At 40.6% G+C, this 20,964-nt stretch overlaps 1 protein-coding gene across 5 annotated transcripts in view; it reads left to right on the forward strand.

Moving 5' to 3' along the window:
* The window catches only part of LOC124049902 (microtubule-associated protein 4), a 98,348-nt gene that overhangs the window by 49,271 nt on the left and 28,113 nt on the right, over positions 1-20,964 (forward strand). For all 5 annotated transcript variants that reach the window (XM_046372011.1, XM_046372010.1, XM_046372012.1 and 2 more), the window contains exon 7: positions 1,858-3,324. In XM_046372011.1, the coding sequence (XP_046227967.1) occupies positions 1,858-3,324 (1,467 nt within the window). The remainder of the gene's footprint in view (positions 1-1,857; positions 3,325-20,964) is intronic.

A 20,964-nucleotide genomic window follows, 5' to 3' on the forward strand; every position in this document is an offset into this window, starting at 1 on the left:
ATCCTACATAGAGAAGCTGTTTCTTACTGTCCACTCTGTCATGTCCAGCCCCGCACCCACCACAGCCTGCTCTCCAGCTCAGTGCACATGTGATCCTAGAGAGCGTGGGGCTGTAGCTGTCACCATGCAGTGGCTTGTGTCAGCTAATACACCCATGCTAATATCCCATGTGGCCAGGGAAACGATGCACAAAGCATCACAGCAGCTGAGCCCCCGTGGTGCACTGCTATACAGCAGGTGGTAACCCCCTCCCCCTTGCATCTGTACTAAAGACGAAAAGGGGCTTAAATATCAGTGTTGCTTTAATTGGTGAATATACTGCTGTTTGAGTTTGCCAAGCACCAAATAAGCATGGACAATCTTGATCTCATCTGTGTGATTATATTTGTGAAAGACGTTAAAGGAAAACTGTTATTCAGACAATTGATTTCTTAATCCAGAGCTTGCTATTCAATTTCAGATTCAAAACTAGATTATTTTACTATTTTATTCAAATTAACTAAGTTAACTAATAACACGTTTAAACCCCTCAAGTACAATCCTGAGCTTTTTTTAGTGTGCAATAGCATTTGAGCTAAGTGTCATATCATAAGAAATGGATATAGGACTTTTCTCAACTCTCTTTTATATTTTGAGGATGTTCCACCTATAGACTGTGCACATACAGCTGGATGGCGGTTCTTTGATGCTCTACTAGCGTAATGAGGTTGAACAACATGACATTTAAGTCATTCTGATGCATTAGTCTGATGTCTTTTTCTGCCTTTCCCAATTACTGCACATACAATATAGAGAGGAGAGTTCTGTCATGGGTTTGTTAATATGAAATATTGCACTCCAGAGAGGCACTGTACTATATGGGGCCTGACAGCTGCTCCACTTTAGCTCTTCTTCTATATATGATATAAGTGAAAACTGAAAACAAACTGGGCCAGAGTAGAAGAACCACCCCATCTCCATAGGCAATGTCCCCTTTTTTTACCTCTCATTTACCTGAACTCTGTTATACAGTGTCCACAGGAATAGGTTATTTTAGTTAGAGCCTGCCTATAATTGATCTCTTTTCTGAGTTTTTTTGTTTTTTTGTGTGCCTATCTCTGTGTTTGTGTGTGTACATGTGAAACACAAAAACTGTCTACCAGGTGATCTTATTTGCTTGAGTGCACACACACACATGCGCACACACACACACACACACACACACACACACAGCCACACATGCACACACAGATATATCTGTCTCTCACTTTCTGTTTTAATTTCAACCAGAGCTCTTTTACTCCTCAGTAGTTTCAGCTGAGTGAGTCAGCTACCCAAAATGACTACTTCTGTAAATAATTTCATTCAGTTTCCTCCAACATGTGTTTTATTCTGAGTCCTCCAAGTCCTCCCTCCATCAGCGAGCGTTCACACAGGAGTTTTAAGACTTGGAATATGGCTTGGAGTGGATTTTTATTTGGTTACATTTTGAAATAATCAAAACACAAATTTGCTTGTTTGACTCAAGTGACAGGTTAATGAAAGAGAACAAACTATTTCAAAGTTCAGATCTCCACAAAGGGTGTAGTTGTTGCATCTCAGCTTTCTGGAACAACTTAAACCCCTTCTGTCCTTGAATTGAATTCCTTGAAATTATACTACAATGTTGTTTATGATTTGAAACTATTTTTGTGTTATAGTTATTTTATGTTATTTAGTGTTATCTTCTTTGTTATGTTTATAGATTTTTTTTGCTATTTGTCATACATTTTGAAGTTTTTTAGTTGTATTATGTTTGAAGTAGACGAAAGGAACCAGTTCATATACGCTTATCCATCTCCCCCAATTTTTAACTCTCCCCTCTTCACCCAAAACAAGGTGCCTTAGGCGGCTGCTGGCCAAACCAGGCTGGCTATCTACCGACAGACCTACCTTTCTCCCCCAGTGTCTCCTCTGTGATCAGTCGTCATGCCAGCCATCTCTCAATGAGCCCCGATGACCCACCCGACAGTTGGCCTAGCCGAGAAAGCACCGCTTATGCTGGAGGCGATGAAAGGGACGGAGATGGATCAGATCGAAAGCAGAAGAAGAAGAAGAAAAGGCGACAGAAAGAGGAGGGATCATCTGAACACCTTGAGAGCAGGGGTTACCTTGAGGTGCAAGCACAAGGAGAAAACACTCCCTCAACAGAAGAGTTTTACCACAGAATTGGCCCAAGGAGGGATAGAGTAGAGGGTGGCTGGGAGGATCAGCTTGGGAAGAGTGGAGGCCGAGGGAAGAAGAGTAAGAGTAGAAAGAAACTTCCAGAGGAGTGGGCAGTGATGGCAGAACCATTTGTCCCTGCATCTGCAGCGACCTCTCAAATCACAGAGGAAGTGATGCTGGATCTAGGTAGTTCTGTTCAGGCAAACCTGGAGGCCTCGTTTGCAGACATGGACACCAGCCAGAACCCCTGGAAAAAGGAGGATTACCCCGAAGAAGGCCTGGTCCCTTCCCCTTTGTCCCAGGACCTATTTTCTTCAACAACTACTCCCATCAACCCACTGGTCCTGAACAGTGAGCTGAATGCCACAGCTGCTCCGTTCACCATGCCCTCCACCGGCAACAGTGCAACATTTGGCTCTTTCCCCATGGGTTCTCGCCCTAGTGATCCATTTGACCTCCTGATAGATACAGAAAATGCCAGTTTGGGTAGTAGCAGCCAGGCTTTTTCATCACCTTTCCCTCCAGTGAATGAAGGTGGCGACATGGTTGACAGTGGCATCAACACAAGTTCTCTCCAAGAGTCTTGTGTTCAAGGCATGCCTGAGGGAGACACCTCAGCTTTCAGTCCAGCCTCCCAGACAAGCTCAGACCTCTCCCCCAAACGCGAAGTCTTAGCATCAGCCCCACCTCTCTCACCCTCAGATGCTTCATGGCTAATGAATGACTCCCACATGAGCAGCAATAGTGAGCTATTTGACTTCAGTGACATGAGCACCTCAGGTCACCCATTACCCTTAGGGCTGTCCTTTGACACCCCTAGCCCAGCCCCTCTTCGCTCTCCCAAAACCACAGCGCAGGAGTTCCAACCCAAAGAGCACAAAGATGCCAAATCAGCTCAGAAGCAATCTAAGAAGTCTCGTTCTTCATCTTCCTCCACCTCTGTAAAGAGTCCCACCTCGCCAGAGGAAAAGAAGTTCCCTCCACAAGCATCCCCTGTCATGAGCCCCTCCTCCCCTTCAGTCACACCTCTGGCAGTTCCAGGATCTGGTCTTAACCCTTCAGCTAAGCCCTTTTTTCCAAGCTTTGCTGATTCCGTGGAAGAAGCAGCCGTGGTCCCTCCAGTTTTCCCCATCATAGAAGGTTGGTTGCAGTCAGCCCCGGACAAAAAAGATAGATTTAAGTAACTAAAAATAACAAGTGTTTCAGGGCCATGCATGGTGTTTTCTTTCAGCTTGAGTCATTCAGATATTTTAACCTGATTTCAAATAATATTTTGGGCAGAGGTGATTGCTTGGATGTCTTTTACTCATTAGTAGTTTGATGGATTAGACCCATTTGTATTGCCACTTGCATGTACACATTTTTCTCTTGGCTGAGGCTTTTTGGCTTGTCCGGTTTGGACTGTTTGTGAGTGACTAATGCATGGGCTCAAGTCTTGACCAACTAAGGCTGTGGAGTAGTCTGACTTTAATTTGTGAGTATTTTAATTCCCACAGATGTGTTACTGGGATGTTCTCATAATTAACAATGTTGCTGTTGATGGGTGTAATACTACTAACCAATCACAGAGTCTTTCTCCTTAGTGGCACCACTAGGCATCTTCACTCAATAAAAACCAACCCTCTTTTTCTCTTCTGTCCAGGTGTATGTGTTAACACTGTTTTCTTTGCATCCAGGGGTGAGGGGTCACTCTATCCTCTGTCTCCTGTACCCAATTAACTCTCGTTTTCTTACTAGCTGTCTGTTTCTTTACAACATTTCTTAGAAAAGAATGTTGAACGGAAAAGGTTCATTTTGTCATGTCAACTCAAATCTGTTGTTATACATTAGCAACAGTTTACATCCTGGTGTGTTTCATGAGAGTGTGAATGAACTTAAAAATATCAAGTGGTAATTGTTGCTTTTGTCGATTTTACTTTCCATGTTCTGTGATGATTGCTGCCTTGGCTGATTCTCCACCATAGGTGAGTTCTGTTTTAATACATCTTGTTGCTTTGTTGTGTTTTTTTGTACATCATTACTAAGACTTATCACAGGAATGATTGCAGAATGATTGACTTTTGTATAGCTGAGTGCTATTTGTGTGCAAATATCGACAACAAGGCTGCTGTTGCTTGGAAGAGAAATGAGTTGCTGGTGGAGTAGATACACTAAAGTCAAGAGTTTTCATTCAGTTCTAGGTGGTAAACAAGCATATTCACTGTAATCACTACATTCTGACTAGGGTTATCCTCTGTTCTCTCCCCTGTTTATGCATTTTATGGTTCAGATAAGTACAGGAAAAGAGAAGCGGATCAAGAATGTATTTTTGGCAACATTGCGGTGGCATTTCTGCTATTTGCAGATGATGTTGTGTTTTTGACTTTGTAGGTCCAGAATCTGGATCAGAATCTGGATCTTTAATCCCAACTAGTTAAATATAGCAGCTTGGTTAGCAGCCCTTAACTTCAAGTTATGATGCTGTATTTATGCTCTATGGTCAAGTTAGCAGTAACAAATATGCAGTGTTATGGATTTTGGACTGCTATTAACATTGTAAAACAGGTTTAGGCACAAGGATTACTCAGGTTTAAAATAGATATGTTAGTTACTTGAGTCCTGTCACACAGAACTATGTGAAGTTAAAAATGAGTCAATTTTGACATTTGGTCAAGCACAGGACTCAAACCCTAATACCCTGGGGCAATATGCTTATACAAATACAGGAAAAGCATCAGACTTAAAAGCATAGGGCAACTGACCAGGCTGTCATATTTGACGTGCTGGGAGTGAGAATGGGTTGGCACATGAGCAGGCTGATCCACTTCTTTTGTGACACCTTATCATGAGGTTTAAGTAATGGCTCGGCTCACCCTTAGAGAAGCCATCCAGAAGGAGCTCAGGAAAGCATTTGCATTAAAAAGGAACCAGTTAAGTTGTTTTGCGGATTATGACAAGGATGTCTCCTAAATGCCTCCCTAAAGTTTTTCATGTCATGTCTAATTTGGAAGAGATACAGAAGCAAATTCAGATCATGCCGGATTAAATATCCCATCTGACCTGGGAATGCTGTGGGGTTGCTTGGGACTACCTGGAAAACTTGCGGCCTTACCTTGATTACCTGTCCTGCTTTGCTGCCACCGTAACCAGATATCGTGAAATGGTCGAATATGAGGACTGTTGAGAATGAGTTTGCAGCAGTGTGAGTCATTACGGGGAGATCTCAGCAGAGTGGGGAATAATAGTGTTTATACCAGCCAGAAATGACCAGTTAAATATAGACCAGTTCTACTTGAGCTGCTCACAAGCATCATGCCCAGCTTGTTTTCATGTAGAATTTGTTTCAGTGTTATACATTTAGTCGGTAGTCAGCTGACAGGGAAATAATGTTTACCACCAGTCATAGAGTGCAAGCCAGAAATACTTTAGGATGGCACTTGTGGATGTCACTTGTATATAGTTGTTTACGTTGAAGCATTCATTTGGCAATTTATGTGTATATTTCAGTGCATTTGGCATTTGTGTACATGTGTGTGCTTGCAAGTGTTTATTTGCGTGCGTCCACAGGTGTGTGTTTTCATCCTTGTCCAGAGGAGCTGAAGTGTTTTGTGTGTGTTGCTGTGATTTATGGAGATGAGTTCCAGAGGATTCATTTCCTTGTCCTTCCTTTCAACACTCCCTGTCTCAGCCTCCTATTGGAGACTGTAATGAGGACTGGGACAGCCTTCACCTCTCCACAGGAACAGTGGAGTGTTGAACCTGGCTATTAAGCAGCTTTGATCAATGCCCCCCTTTTGTTCTAGCAGAAGAGAAGGGCTTACATTTGTATCTTTTTTTTTTTTTTTTTTTTTTTTTTTTTTTACCTCCAAGTCCCATAGATGTTCTTTTTTTATTAACTTATTAATTTTATCATTGCCATGCACAGAGTGGTTATATTTTATGTGAATGTGTATAGTGTTGAATGTGTGGTTTGCAGGCCTTCATATGTGCTATCACTGCATGTGGGTGTACATGTTAATGCCAAACAGACATTGCCCTTTATCAGGTTTGACGTGCATGATGTGTATGTTTTTGTACACTTGTGTCTTGTATGTATAAATGTGTGTACATATGAGGGAGAAGGAACAAGACAAGAGTGCTGCACGCAGCTGGCTCTGTCGTTCCTCTGTGTAATGAAACCTTTTGTCAGTGTCCAGGGGTGGGTCTTTGTCACTGAGAGTGGTATTTAAGCCTTGTAGAAAAGATAAGAAGACATGTGGAGCACAATAAAAAGCAAGAAGAGAGGGACTTCAGAGGGTTACAGCTGGGACTACACTGAGGAAAAGGGCGGTAGACATGCAGAAAAAGAGTGGTAAAAACAAATCAATTTAGAGTAAGAAAGAAAAAAAAGGCTTTCAAATACTTAGACAATACTAGGCTTTCAAATACTTAGACAATACTAAGACAAGCGTAGGGATGTATGAGTGAGGTGCAGGCATATAAAATTATTGTTTTGTGTACCGCAGGAGAGAGAGAGTCAATGGATAAAAGGGAAAAGAGGTGATGCTGTGGAAGACTTGTGGGAATATGAAGAAGTGAACAAAATATTGAGAGGGAATGGATAAGGATAATTTATGGACAAGCATGGACATGGAGAACAATGTAAACCTTACAGTTGGTGCTGTCTGTAACTGAGAAAAGGATGAGTTTCAGACAAGTATTAAGAGTTGTGAGAAAAACTAACATCAAGAGACATAGACCATTGTGGACAAGGGTGTGACAAGGGTGAGTGAATAGACAACTATTGGACTGTGTGGTGTTAGATCCAGCAAGCTGCCAAGTGAAGTGGATGCATAGTACACTATTCAAATTTTACAACTAGAAAATGTTGAAAAGTGAGGATACCTTCAAATCTTTAATGTTTGACTTCTAAAAGTCAAACTAGTAAATCTGATGTAGCTTCAAAGAAGAGTTTTGCACATAGTTTTCTCTCCGCCTTATTACCTGTGAGGCTATAGATAGACAACACAGTGAGTACAGTGAATAAAGCGTATCCTCACTGCACACAACAACATCTATGCATCTTTGTACTGTATGTAAGTATGTGTAATCACCCACGCATGTACAAACGAAAAGTACATCTAAATAACGCAAAGAGTCTGTGAGACTTTCGTAACTACAACTTCCTGAAATATATATTCTAGTTGTGCTGTAGCGTAAAATAGACTTAACATATGATAAGTAGTTTCTGCTCCTGGTTGTTTCTCAAAAACAAAACATTACAACAAAACAAGACATTAAAGACATTGAACCACCACCAAATTTATTCATCTTACGTTAGTCACTTTCACTAGCTTCTTTCCTGATTCTCTCCTGGAAGTTATTGCTGTCGGCGACCAAATAAAATACATCAGGCTTTGTTTTCAATGTGATTTTCAATGCTGTTAAAAAAACGTATATTTTTGGTTATTTTTTATTCGCTATTTTATTTTTGGAGTTGGTGGAGACCAAAACAGTGCTAAAATGACAGTGAATGTTGGACTTACACCTGCCCAATTCCCTCAAATGTTTTCTAATGACGCTTTGTACCTGCTGGACTGTTTATTTTGCTGCCCTTGAGCAGCTAAAAATGTTGCATTGCAGCTTTAAGTTTGCTCTTGCCATCTGTTTGGTTTTGATTCTTTTTGATATGATTCTTTATAAATTCTTTATAAACTTAGTGGTTCAAGTAAAAAGTAAATGTGTCACCAAAACAACCAGAAGGGAGATTCAGGCCACATGGCAACAACACCTGCCCTCTTCCAGTACCAGCACTGTTCCGTCTCTCTCAGACAGAGCTAAAAACACAGGTTCCAGCCAATATAAAGACCACCGCTGTGGTTCTGTCTCCTGCACAGAGACAAATACACACCCACACAAACACACACACTGTACACAACTTAGTCATCAAGCTATTTGAGGACAAACACAAATCCTCAAAAGGCAGGCAGGCGTGAATATACTGTATCAGCAGTCTATTTTTACCACATAGTGCTTTTCACTGTTGTTTAGCACTTTTCATTGGGGCGCAGGCTGTTAGATGGGAGCCCAGAAGGGACATTTGTACAGTATGGCCCCATCCGTGAATTGGGGTGAGCTAATGCTTTCTGACGGCTTTAAGGGCAGTGTTGGGATTTTGCCTCGCTGGCATCACTGTATAAGACAACAAGCTAGCTAAAAGCTAAGTGTAAGACCAGAGTGTGAGTCACTCTGGGTTATTTTTCAGAAGACGTTTCATGCCTCAGCAATAGATTCACAGTACATAAAAAGATGGCTGGTGTGTACTGTGTTTAAGATTTAATAGATGTTGATGTGGGCAGGTCTTATAAGATTAGCAGTCATTTTTAGTTTGGTTTTCAATTTTTGGTTGGGTCTATCCACAGAAGTTATTTTGGAATCGTTATCGTTAAATTACTAGATACTTTCAAAATACATATGTATAGATATACATATATATATATATCTATACAATGCATAGATATTTCTCAATATACATCATCATTTCAGTAAAGCACTAAAATGCCCATTATAGAAGATGTGAAAACAGTTTCTATTAGATTGACTTTAGCCACCAGGTGCTGTAATTGTATATATTCAAACTCAGAGTACGTAGTCTGTGTTTGTATATGTTGTCTGTCCCTCATCTGCCTAAATTGAAATTGCCCTACTGTCATCCCCAGGGATTAAGTTCTCCAACTTTACTTCTCCAGAGCCACAGAATGCTCTATAAATGGTCTTGACATGCTGTATACTTTTACCCATGACTATTAAACCAACCTTAAAATTGGCGCAGTTGCCCTTTAATGCAAGAAGGGACAATGCATTGTCCACGGTGCTGAAACTCCATGCGTAGGAAGCCTCCAATTATGTCTCTCATCACAACAGGTTTTACATACAGTATGTTCTCCCCCTTCTTCTGTTACACTCTATTACAATTATCCGTTTTGACATTTGTGATAAGCGAACCCATTAATTATTCCAAATTTGCATAAAGCATGACTTGAAAAGTTTGCTTCCTGAGGACTGAATACCAGAGATCTGTATAAACTATACTGATATAATTTAACTCTTTTGTGCTCCTCTAAAACTTTTTCTCTGTAAGATGAAGTTGACCTGATTTCTAATTAGAGCAGCTTTATGTTCTGAGCTTTGCTTAGGCAGCAGGTTGGCAAACAAGTAGGTCTGTACTGTGCAGTATCTTTTCAGTGTTCTAGCAAGATAAATCAAAAATGTCAGCTTTGCAGGGTATGGCGACAAAACTCTAAATGTTTCATAGAACTTACATATGGCATCTTTACATGTTTTTAAACCGTCACAACACAGACAAGCACTTGACTCTTTCAGCCAGTTTAGCTTAAGCTTACCATGTATTTGGCATGGGACCTTTTTGCGTCAGAGCATTGAGGAGAGTGTGTTTTGCAGATTCAGCTACTGTTATAGAGAAATAAACAGATGCTTAGAGGAATGCATCTGAGAACAGAAGAGGCATAGCTGTCCTCCAGGCAGGAAGACTTCAGACAGGCTGAAAGAACTGAAGAATACCAGAAAGACAGGAAACGGACAGATCTGAGTCAGAGGAGTGTCCAAAAAAACATGAGACTGGTAAGGCCACAAAGAAACATTGTCAAGCAAATTGAGAGATAAACACCCCGGCACAAGGAGGAAGCAAGGTTTTTTTAAGAATCGATTTATGGATGCAGAGATGGAAAAGGCAGACAAGCATGCCAACAGATTCAAACAGGTAGACAAACTTAAGAGATGCTGTTAGAAGAAACAAAATGTTAGGCATGCGTATAGATAGTTGTTTGCAAAGACCAACCCTGTCTCTTTGAAATTACATTTATATACATCTAGTTACATGCGAAGCGTAAATGCTTAAACGTTTATTCAGGCACCATTTAACTGAATATCAGCCTTCAGCGAAAATCATCTTAGGTTATTTGAATGGGCAGTTCAGCCTTTCCAACATGAAAAATCTTTTAGTTTGGATGTTTCCATTACAAAAGGATGCAACATTAAAGCTCCACCAGAATCTTTTACTGTTTTTAAAAGGTGCAGACTGTCAGACACATTCTTAGACAGATAGATGGGGTGAAGGTAGCACAATTTGCCGTTTAAGCCTCAGCAGCCAGAAGAAGGATTCTCTTGGCACCTTTGTTTGATGGAACTGTGGCCTAAAAAATGATTAGATGGAAAAAAATACGCACCCAACCCAACTCAGACAGTTCTGGAATGTTGAAAGTTTTGCTAATTAGGCTGTTTACAGCATCCCAATTTGTCATTTTGTTACTTAGACCTTATAAATAACCTTACTTTCTCACTGTGACTCAGGGACACATAGATTTGCTTGTTTTGAAGTAGTTTCTTAATAGCTAGATTACGGAGGCTGGAGAATGTACTGGATAACACGTTTAAAAAGGTCAAATTGTTATTTTTGAGTTTCCAGTTGTAGACAGACAGAGATATGAAGTGCCTTTGGGGAGAGACAGGAGGACAGACAACAAAGGGGGGGGGGGGGGGCGTTGCCATAGAGACTAAGGATCAGTTAATGTTGCCCTAGGAGCAACGAAAGATGCTGGAGTTAATGAGACACTGCGTTGACAGCACACTTATTGATGGTACAGTTTCTGTCTGTCGCACACCCAAAAGAAGTATGAAATGGTCAGAGAGCAGTTGCAAATCTACTGTAGTGTGCATTATTTCATTATGTACAGTATAATGGATTATGCAAGCAGATCTCAAGGTTAACTTCAGATACAATTAAAGATATAGAAGCATTAGTGGACATGGAATTTTGTGTTTGTGAAAATGTCACAATTAGACAGAATCAAAGACCAAGATGATTTTAGAGACATTACCAGTTACCAGACTGGTAGGCAGAAATACCAGATTTATTTACCAACAAAGCCTCAAAAGACCCGAAGGCATCCACAACATATATTCTGAATTTATGACCTTATTTTGAAAAGCAAAGGCACTGTGGGACATTTTCCAATGTAATGTTCAGAAATAAAAAGATATTACCTAATAATATAAGTGTAACTGATGAACTTTTTTATTAAAATTGGACAAATTTAAATCCCCACCCCTACATTCCCCGAAGTTTTATGCTTGGACTCATTACCTCTCTACTTGTATGACAAAAACAACATGGTCTTGCACTGTTACACTGTTACTGTTACGTAGAGAAAGTCTACTGATTAAACATACAAACCTCATGAACTGTCTGTAGGACAACAAATCCTAGATGGCTCAAAACCTTCAGCAGTTTAATGAGTTAACATTCCCATAGTTATATGAATGACTATTGCCTGCCTGTGCTGAATGTGAGCAGTGCAGAATCTGACACACATGGAGATCAATTTGGTTTTTTTGTATTTCGCTAGAAGGATCAGCTACCCACACATCTTTTTTTTTTGGATGAGGCTGTGACTGAGCCAATCAAAATTCACCAAAGTTGAACTTCAAATCAAGACAAGATGCAAGTTTGCTTTTATCCCACAGAATGGACATCAGCAAGCGGCAGATATTTGCCAGTGTTGATTTTGTGCACGCGTGACAGCGCCCTAACACAGCCTAACCTGGCCTGTATTTTCTTCTGAAGCACTGAACATATGATTTTTTTTATTGTACCTTCTTTATCCTTTTGCTTTATTCCTCGTCCTTCTTCTTGGTTTTGTTTATTTCTCCATTGTGAATGACTTTGAAACAACTCTGTTTAAAGTGCTATATAAATTAGGTTGAGTGAAATGGTGGTTGTAACTTTTTCTGCCAGCAGTAATGACCTTAAGGCAATTGGGAATGTATGCTGCAGACAGTGGTGTCATTTGTTGTTGCTATGACAGTAATGCAGCAAAGAGTAAGTCTGAGAAGACCAGTAGGAACACAAATAGGGTTAAAGCTCACAAAGCAATATAGGTATAAGAAAATATAAAAGCAGACAGAAGATGTGACTGTCTAGGTTTTCTGTGGCAGCAGGTTTTGGTAAGTGATCGCACTGCACAAATCTAAGTGAGGGGCAGTCAAAAACAGCAAAGTCTCCCCTTTCCCCTTAAACAAGTAAACAAGTCAGCCACTGGTACATTTCTGTATCAGTCTCTGATATATGGAGACATCTTAAACCAGCAGGCAGCAAGGGACAGAGCTGAAGACAGATGGAAGATAGTTTACTTACTGACATCAAATATCAGTCTTAGCATAGTATGAGACAGTCATACCGTCTACAATGAGACATAAAAAGTTCAAATTCCAAATGTGTGTCAAATTATATTTAAATGTGTCATGAGCCTTCACCATTTATAGTTTGCTATGAAAACTGAAAGCTATATTTTAAAAGGAGAAGAATGAAATAGATAGGATGGAGACTGAGCTGTCAGAGGTATAAAAATGAAGTGATGGTAAAGTGCCTGGTGCTGCAGTGTGTGTCTGATGAATGTCTGGCTGTGACACAGGTTGACTAATCCAGGCTGGAAATGTAATTGAAATGCCAGTGGAGGCTTAATATATAGCTGACTTTGTTTTGGTAGCAGTGAATTAACTGCCCTTGGTATCACCAAGGTAAGGCACTCACAACAATGTTGTTGTCCAAACTGACAGTTTATTTATACTGTTTGATTTCATAATTAGGCTGTCTTCAGCATGGAAAAACAGAACAAGGAAGTCTACATACAAACATATTAGACCTCATTTGGTCTTCTTTTGTTTCATTTGATTGGGATCTTCATTTGCAAATTTGGTGAAAATACTGTATGCTGCGGATATAAGATTCTTCGTATTCAATAATTGACAATCCAGGTAATTATTCAACATTTGGTATTATCATAGAGCAGGAAAATGGTTGTTGTGTGACGATGGTCCATTGAACACATGTAAAAATGCTTCATGCATCTCCGCTTCCTTCCACTGTAGAAAACTGAGGCCAATGTACCATAGATACATGCACTGGTTTTTTGTGCTGATGATGTAATCTGGAACGAAGGTCTGTGCAGTAGTGATCGGGAAGTGGAGCTGTTGGAAGTTACATTACATTACACTTCATTTAGCAGACGCTTTTATCCAAAGCACCTTACAGAGGCACACTTTGGTACAATAGAAGAGTTGAACCAATCATAATCAGCACTTAACTGTCAATTATGACATATCACCCCCTTTTTATAGCACCAACTAACTAAACTAATTAAAACCAAACTTGAAAAATGAACACAAGATATATCAACATCATAAGAACTATCTAAAGTGATAGAAACCATCTTTGATAAAATTTTGCTGTACTTTTTTTTAGGAGAGATGCATTGATCAACCACAATTGGTCATCGGACAGTCTCCCATATCGCTAATTCCAAACAAATGATGGCATGTGTGTACGCAGAGTTAGCCATAAGTTTGAGTTAACTGTAAATGTCCCGTGCAAGTCATAGTAAATAAATGCTATGACCCAGCAGAGCTCCTGTGTGCTGTTTCACCACTGTTTGTAAAGTGAAGGGGTTAGCACCGAAGCAGAAATTACCTTCAGCCCATGAGGAAAACCTCCACTGCTTTATTTTGAGAAGAAATTATCAAGTTTCATGATTTTTTTTTTTATTATGAAAGTAAAATTTTGCATTGAAGGAAGTTGATTATTGTATATGCTGTCAATTATAGAAAATTGGAATCAGCATAAATCAGTATCTGCAGGTCTACACTTCCAAAAAATTAGAAATCGGAATCAGCCAAGAAAACTGCAGTTGGTGCACTTCTAGTTTTTAGTTTGGCTTATGTCCCATTTGCTACCTTGGAGAAGGTGTGGTCTTCTGAGCTATACTACAGCCAGCCACCAGGGGACGATCATAATATTTTGGCTTCACTTTTGGGGAGCTTTCATGTTGTCCATCTTTATTCGCAGTCGGTGCTCTGGACTATATTGGCCAGATTGTCCTAAAACATGGTACAATGTCCATGGTATGTCCATGGATAAAACATGGTACAATGTTCATGCGTCACGATGCATTCCCCAATTTCCAGCTGCCCTTCATCATTATTTAAACATAGCTGATTCATTTGTTTTCATCACTTTCTAGAAATTGTCTGTATGGGCAGATCCAGGATAAAGTGACAGACCAACACGTAATCGCAGCGGTAACAGATATGAATGTGGCATTTTCCATTTTTCCCTGTCATTCTTTATTCTGTAGATTAATTTCATCTCACTCAGCATGGATTCTTATCCAATTAGCTTTTAGTTTCACGTGGCGAACTCAGTCCTCTGCTCTGCTGTCCGTCATGGTTAACAGACAGCATGCCGTCTGGAATAATGAGGGTGATGGTCGGAGGAATAGAAAACTGTAGGTGGATGTTTGGTGCGAGTAAACACAGGCTGAGGTTGTGTTTTTGTGTGTCAATGGGTGTGTTTGTGATAGAGAGACATAGACAGCAGTGAGTGGAGTAGATGTCTAAATTAGCCAAGGGCACCAGATTCATTCATTATGAATAATGAACTTAAATCAGCCAGTTGTAGCTGCTTCATAGGAAATAGTAGAGCCAATGCTTATTATGTCATTAATTAATAAATGTGAGACAGTCTCTCAATTAGCTAGCCTTTGGCAAATGCAGTCTTTTACCACTAAGCAATGCAATGAAACTGATGACAGTGAATAACAAATTGTGTGATGGATAGCTTGAGATGCAGGCACAGTGTGAGAGTCACAGAGCTGACACAGAATCATGTCATGCTATGTCTCAGTTCATAAGCCCAAAATTTTAAATTGATTATTATTATTGATTGCCTCTGCGTTACGTTTTCAGATTGTTTGCCCATAAATCATTATTTTGCAAATAAAATGAACTGATCAGACCTTGGAGTTCAAAGGTCACTGTTACTTCCCAAAACAAATTTTAGACAGAATTCATTAACTGAGTTTGACAAATTGTCACACAAATGGCTAAAAGGATAAAATGATGAACTGATGACCATACTGTTTGTTTACCATATACATTCGTCATCTTGTGCACTAACCAAGTAAAGATTCCTCTGCTCACATTCGTGTCTCTATCGTCAGACTAGACTGAAGGACTTTCTCACCTGATGACTGACACCACTGACTGGGGCAAACACTTTGTGGCAAGACAGTAGATTAGCATAGTGGAATACCCTCCCTGGGGTTTGTAGCATATTAATAACCCTCCCCCTCCTCTCGCTCTCTCTCTCTCACACACACACAAACACACACAATCATCCATTCTTCCTCCATCAGCCCTTGATTCTTCAGACAATACCCACACCATCACCACCAAACATCCCCCGACCCATTTCCACCAACCCTCCACGTGGCTGGAGCTGGCACACTGATGAGGAGCCAGTTGCCATAGCAACAGGAGGCAGTTGCTTTGGCGACTAATGGGAAGAGGGGCTATGGAGGAAACAATGGATATTTAGCAAGGATGGGGGTGTTGTGACGGGCTGCGAAGGAGATGCGAGTGAGCTATAAATAGACTAAAGACTGTCTGTCTCCCTTCATCATCCTTTTCTCCAGCAGCCCCCTGCTGAGATTATCCTCTTCTCTCCACACCTGTGATCATCACTTCCCTCTGTTATTGCCTTTCAGAGGTGAATTAGCATATAGAAAAAGGCCTTTCTGTATTCAGACCACAGCAAAGGAATTTCTCACTCCTTTAGTCTGGCAGTTTCAGATGTACCACAGCTCATGAATAACCTGCCTGGGAATATAATGTACAAGCTCGTTACACATTGTGCACTGAAGAAGAATGGAAAATATATGACATTAGGGCTAGGCAATATGAAGGATAAAAGCATTGACAGTGATAGAAACCTTCTCATTAAGAAAAATAAGAAACAAACAACCAGTCACATCACAGATATGAAGCTATTTCCAAGCAATTTCATGACAGTCTTTAAACACATCACATGCTTTTGTTTTGGTAGCAAAAATTGCATCGAAGGACAGGTTAACTTTCATCCTGTCAGTCCACAGACATCCGTGATCTCTGGCATTTCCTTTAGCGCTTCTAGGAGGTCAGAATTTTCACTTATTCGGTTAAATATTGCAACATCTACTATAAGGACTGGCACTGAATTTTTCTGCAGACATTCATAGTTCCCAGATGATGAATTCCCCTGACTCTTCTTACGCCATCATCATGTAGCCTCAAAAGCAGGAAATGATTGTTTTTCGGAGCAACACTGGGTGGCTTACAATTAAATTTGATGTAGACACTCATGTTTCTCAAAGGATGAAATTGATGAGATATTTTTTTTTTTTTTATATGTTTCAGTTTGTCTAAAGCTTTGGTTTTTGACAAAATACTAAATACTAATGACATTTAAATCTTAGTCTTAGCTGTACTTTGTGATTACTCCTAAGAAGCAAATGTCAACATCCTAACACACTAAAGTAAGAGGGTGATCATGCGCTGAAAAATGAAGCCAAAGCAGAAGAACCAAAAACTGCAGTTGATCAAATGGCAACTTTAGGTTGGCTCCAGGCAAGTCAATCTCCATAGACCCCAGTGTTAAAACGCCCAACTTTACCACAGAAATAAACATCTTTTCAGTGACTGGTACAATAAACTGTCCTTGTCTCTAAAGCTAATTTCCCCGTTCATGCATAGGGACTTAATTTTAATATAACTCACTCACTTAAATTATGTTCAGGCATAAATTTATGCATAATTAAGGATGTGGCTCCAAGCTGTCCTCAAGGCGTCACCTCAGCTAATTCGAGTCACTGAACTTGACCTCTCGGCCATGTTTGTGGTGTTGCTGCCTTCAGGAGAGTTTTTCATGCAAATGTTGGACAAATAATTTGACATGCTGTGTGGTCAATTATATGAACAGACCTTCCAAGAAGTCTGTACTTCCTCACTTTGTTAATTTCTGGATTTGCTGGGAGTTTAGCAGAGTGAGGTGGCGATGGTTAAATGGTTTTTTGTTGTTAATAATTCAGTATTCAGTAATTCAGTTGTAGATTTTTTTGTTTGATTCCATGGCAAAGTACTTTTGAAAGAAAGGTTGGATGCATTATTGTGTAAATCACTGCCGTTCCCTGTCACTTTTACCCTGAATCAGTGAGGCCATTTAAAGGTGACTTGTAGCCCTTTTAGCCACAGCATTCCTCTTGTCTGTGCTCTCTCATAGTGGCCTGCATGGGTTAGCAGGCACGGTGCTTCTGTCACTCAGTGGAATTATATAACGCTTTGTATAATTTGTTTGTGTATGTTTGTGTGTCTTTGTCAGCCAGCCAGTCGGACAGGGTGAGGTCATCCTGAAACTCTGGTGTCAGGTTTGTACTGCAAGAGGCAAGCAGACAGGGAGAGAAGAAATTTGAAGAAAAAAAAAATGACGGCAAATGTGACACAGAGAGGCAATGACAGTACACCAGCCTCTAGCATGTCTATCCACCTGCCAGCACGTCTACATAACTGCCTGTCTGTCCACACCTGTCTGCCTGTCTGTCTGCAGGTGTGATGTGTAAACGTGACAGTGGTGATAGGGGGAGCAGCTTTATGTGATGCACACAGACAGACAGGTTTGGCGAATGGAACAGACTGTAGCTTTAGTGACTGCACTGTGATTGAGGTGGTTGGCATTTTGGTGGAGACATGTTGTCCAACTGTGGTGACAGGCTACCTTTTAATGGTGTCCAAACATGTAGGTGGCAAGAGGAGCTCTTTCAAATAGATTGATGGGTGGAAGGAAAAAAGAAGACAAACTAATATCTCCTGTAAAGCTATGTGAAGCATGGCGCTTTACACTTCCACTTAAGACACACAAGCTACACTGGTTGCATTTGTAACAATGAAGGAATATGTCAGCCAGTGCAATGTTTTGGCTCTTTTATGTGTTTTGATCATGAGCATACTGACTGGACAGAATGGAGTTATCTGATGTTAGGAGAATGTGTTCTGTAACACAAGTAACTCTGCTATATCAGTCTGGCCAACCATATTGTCAATATCTCAAGGAAATTCAATCGAATGCAACTGGACTTAGTTATTTGTCTTTGAAGACGTTTCACCTCTCATCCAAGAGGCTTCATCAGTTCATGCTCGCACGCAGTTCAGCAACACGGGACATCTGCAAACTGAGCTGCGGCTAACAGCCTCAGGTCAAGACGTCAAGTGGTAAAACTCTTCTTCTGGTTGATGTAGTCAAAAAAACCCCACCCAGATGTAAAAAGTGATGGTGACGTGACAGTTAAAAAGTAATCGGCTGGAAATGTTGTAATCTCTGGCCGTGTGGCCGACTGCCGGCGCTTCAGGAAAAGTCAGATTCCAGCAGTCAGTCACAGGGACAGTTTGGCTGCAAGTATAAAGAATCTACCAGCCAGTTTCTTGTTTGTACTGATTGCTCTGTTTTAGATTCTTTCACAGCCATGTCAGTTTTGCATTTCACACCAAAAAGCTATTTATTCTTATTTTTAAAATTATTATTAACATTATCATTAGTGGCATGCAAAACCATAACTCCAACTTCTTTATTTACACCTCATTATTGCTCTTCTCACATACTGTGTAATATTGATGCAATGATTTAGAACTACAGTCACCTCCATCATTGGTGTCCTGTTATACTTACTAAACATTCAGCCAGTCAGTCAAACTGGTAAATACCAAGAAATCGGTGCCCACACCTCCTGATATTCTTTTTGCTTTGTTGCCCGCACAACCCAAAGAACAACTGGATTTGCATGCACTACTTTGTGGCAACATACCATCCACCAAATACTCTTAGAAACTTTTGAGGATGACCTGGTCAAACAGGCATCACCGTGGAAAACCACAAAAATAGCCTAAAACACAAGTGCAGCACCTAAACTTGGACTCTGCTTCCTGATTGTAAGTGACACACCCCCTGCCGTGCGTCTCCAAACACTTCCTTGAAGTCAAACTCATGGTGGGTCACCAAAATACCAAACCTGCGTGCACCGTGATGAAAATGCCACATCCCTGAAGCAAAGTTCTGCCATTCATGGTGTGCTGCCTTAACGACAACAACAGCAACAGAGCTGTTATTGTCCTACATGGTGTTGTGAATTCATGAACGCGGTAAATCAGATGGAAAACTCTCAGAAGCTGCACAACAAAACGTAACAGTTGAGCCCTGAAACTCTGGCTGCAGTACATGAAGGTGTTACTCCATGTTACACTGTGGTAGTGATCTGTAAAGGGAATTCATCTTTCTGGCTCGCTGAGAATGAATTATGGCAACTTGTCTGGTAAGACTGGAGTAGTATTTCTGTACTGATAGATTCTTAAGATGGTATTGTCTCAACTTGGCATTGGCGTTTTTGCTTATAATGAGGTCCAGTGAGATGTCAACTGTTTGGAGTTTGTTTGCTAGATTAAGTCTTAACTCTACAAAAGTTGTTGTTTTTTGTGATTGATTTAGGCTACCTTATACAGGAATTATTTGTTATAATTGAGGTATGTTGTCATCATATTTATTTAAAAGCTGAAATAAAGGAATATTCTTTATTCCTTTCCATACACATATTGATAGAGTTTTCATTTGACTGGAGTCTTCAACAGTATTAGCTCCGGTGTGTCTTAACACTATAAATGTGTTGATGCATGTGTACCCTGCAGTTATCAGGTCTAAAACTACACACAAAAAAATGAAGCATTTTGTGCCTCGTGTTGTGTCTTTACATTTGTTTTGTCAGTTTTTTGTCTCTGGGCTGCCAGAGTGAGGCTGTCTCTTTTTCCTTTTTTTCTGTTTTGCCCCTCTGTATGCTATTAAAATGTTCAGTGTTGCATTCAAGTGCCTCTTCACCTTTCCTTTTTACAAAGCCAGTTTGGCTCTTTGTTTAAGTAGGGAAACTTGCAGTGAAAACAAAGCTCTTGTTCATTTTGTGTTTTTTTATATGAAGCAATGCTTCCTCTGGGTACAGGAGAATAAGAATCATTTGCATTTGTGCTTTTGTTTGGTAAACCAGAAGGTCTCTATATGAAGAACATTGTTTACATGTGATTTGTGAAAGAATATATGCGAATATATCACTCAAGATTGAAATTCGGATTAAAGGAGGTGAAGGTCGGGTTTGCTAAAGGTTGGATTTTGGTCAGGTCTTAGGTTTAATTTACTTGTGTCTCTGTTTACCCTGCAATGTGCTTGATTGACAGTCAGTGGGACAGTTCCAAAGCACCACCAAATCCTCAAATGAGCCGGTCGCAGCTTTTTTCACAGTTTCTTGTCTGTTAGGGCAAAAAGCAAGATGCAGTGGACAAAGCAGACAGAAGCATGGTACCCTTCAGCCTCGCATCCTGTCCTGTCCTGTCCTGTCCTCTCCTATGATGGTGTCAGGAGGCGACATGTGTACCCACCCCGAATCTGCACTGCCCTCATTACACTCCAGCTTCCCCATGTACCTTTATGTTCTTGTGTCCTTTGTTGCCCATTTTCTTCACTTTTGCCCTTCTTGCCTTTCCTCTTCACCTTTGCTTTCTTTTCTCCCTCACCTGGTTGTCCTGATAATTCTTCCTTGTCTTCTTCCTACTCATACTGCCCATCTGTCACCCCTCCTTCCACACCCAGTCCTCCCTGTTCCATGCTTTTTTCCTCCCTCTTTCTGTCCTCATCTGTCTGTATCCTCCTCACACCCTGTCCTGCCATCCCTCGCTCTGTCCCTGTTTGCCTGTCTGCCTGTTATAAATCATTGTTTCCTACCAACGTTCAGCCTTCAGTCCAGACCGACAGCCACAGGAACGCCTGTAACCGCCAGCTGTTTTGACTGGCACTGGACACACACACACACACGCACATACACACACACACACACACACACACAC

Source organism: Scatophagus argus, chromosome 18 (assembly GCF_020382885.2).
Source record: "Scatophagus argus isolate fScaArg1 chromosome 18, fScaArg1.pri, whole genome shotgun sequence".
Taxonomy (NCBI): Eukaryota; Metazoa; Chordata; class Actinopteri; family Scatophagidae; genus Scatophagus; species Scatophagus argus.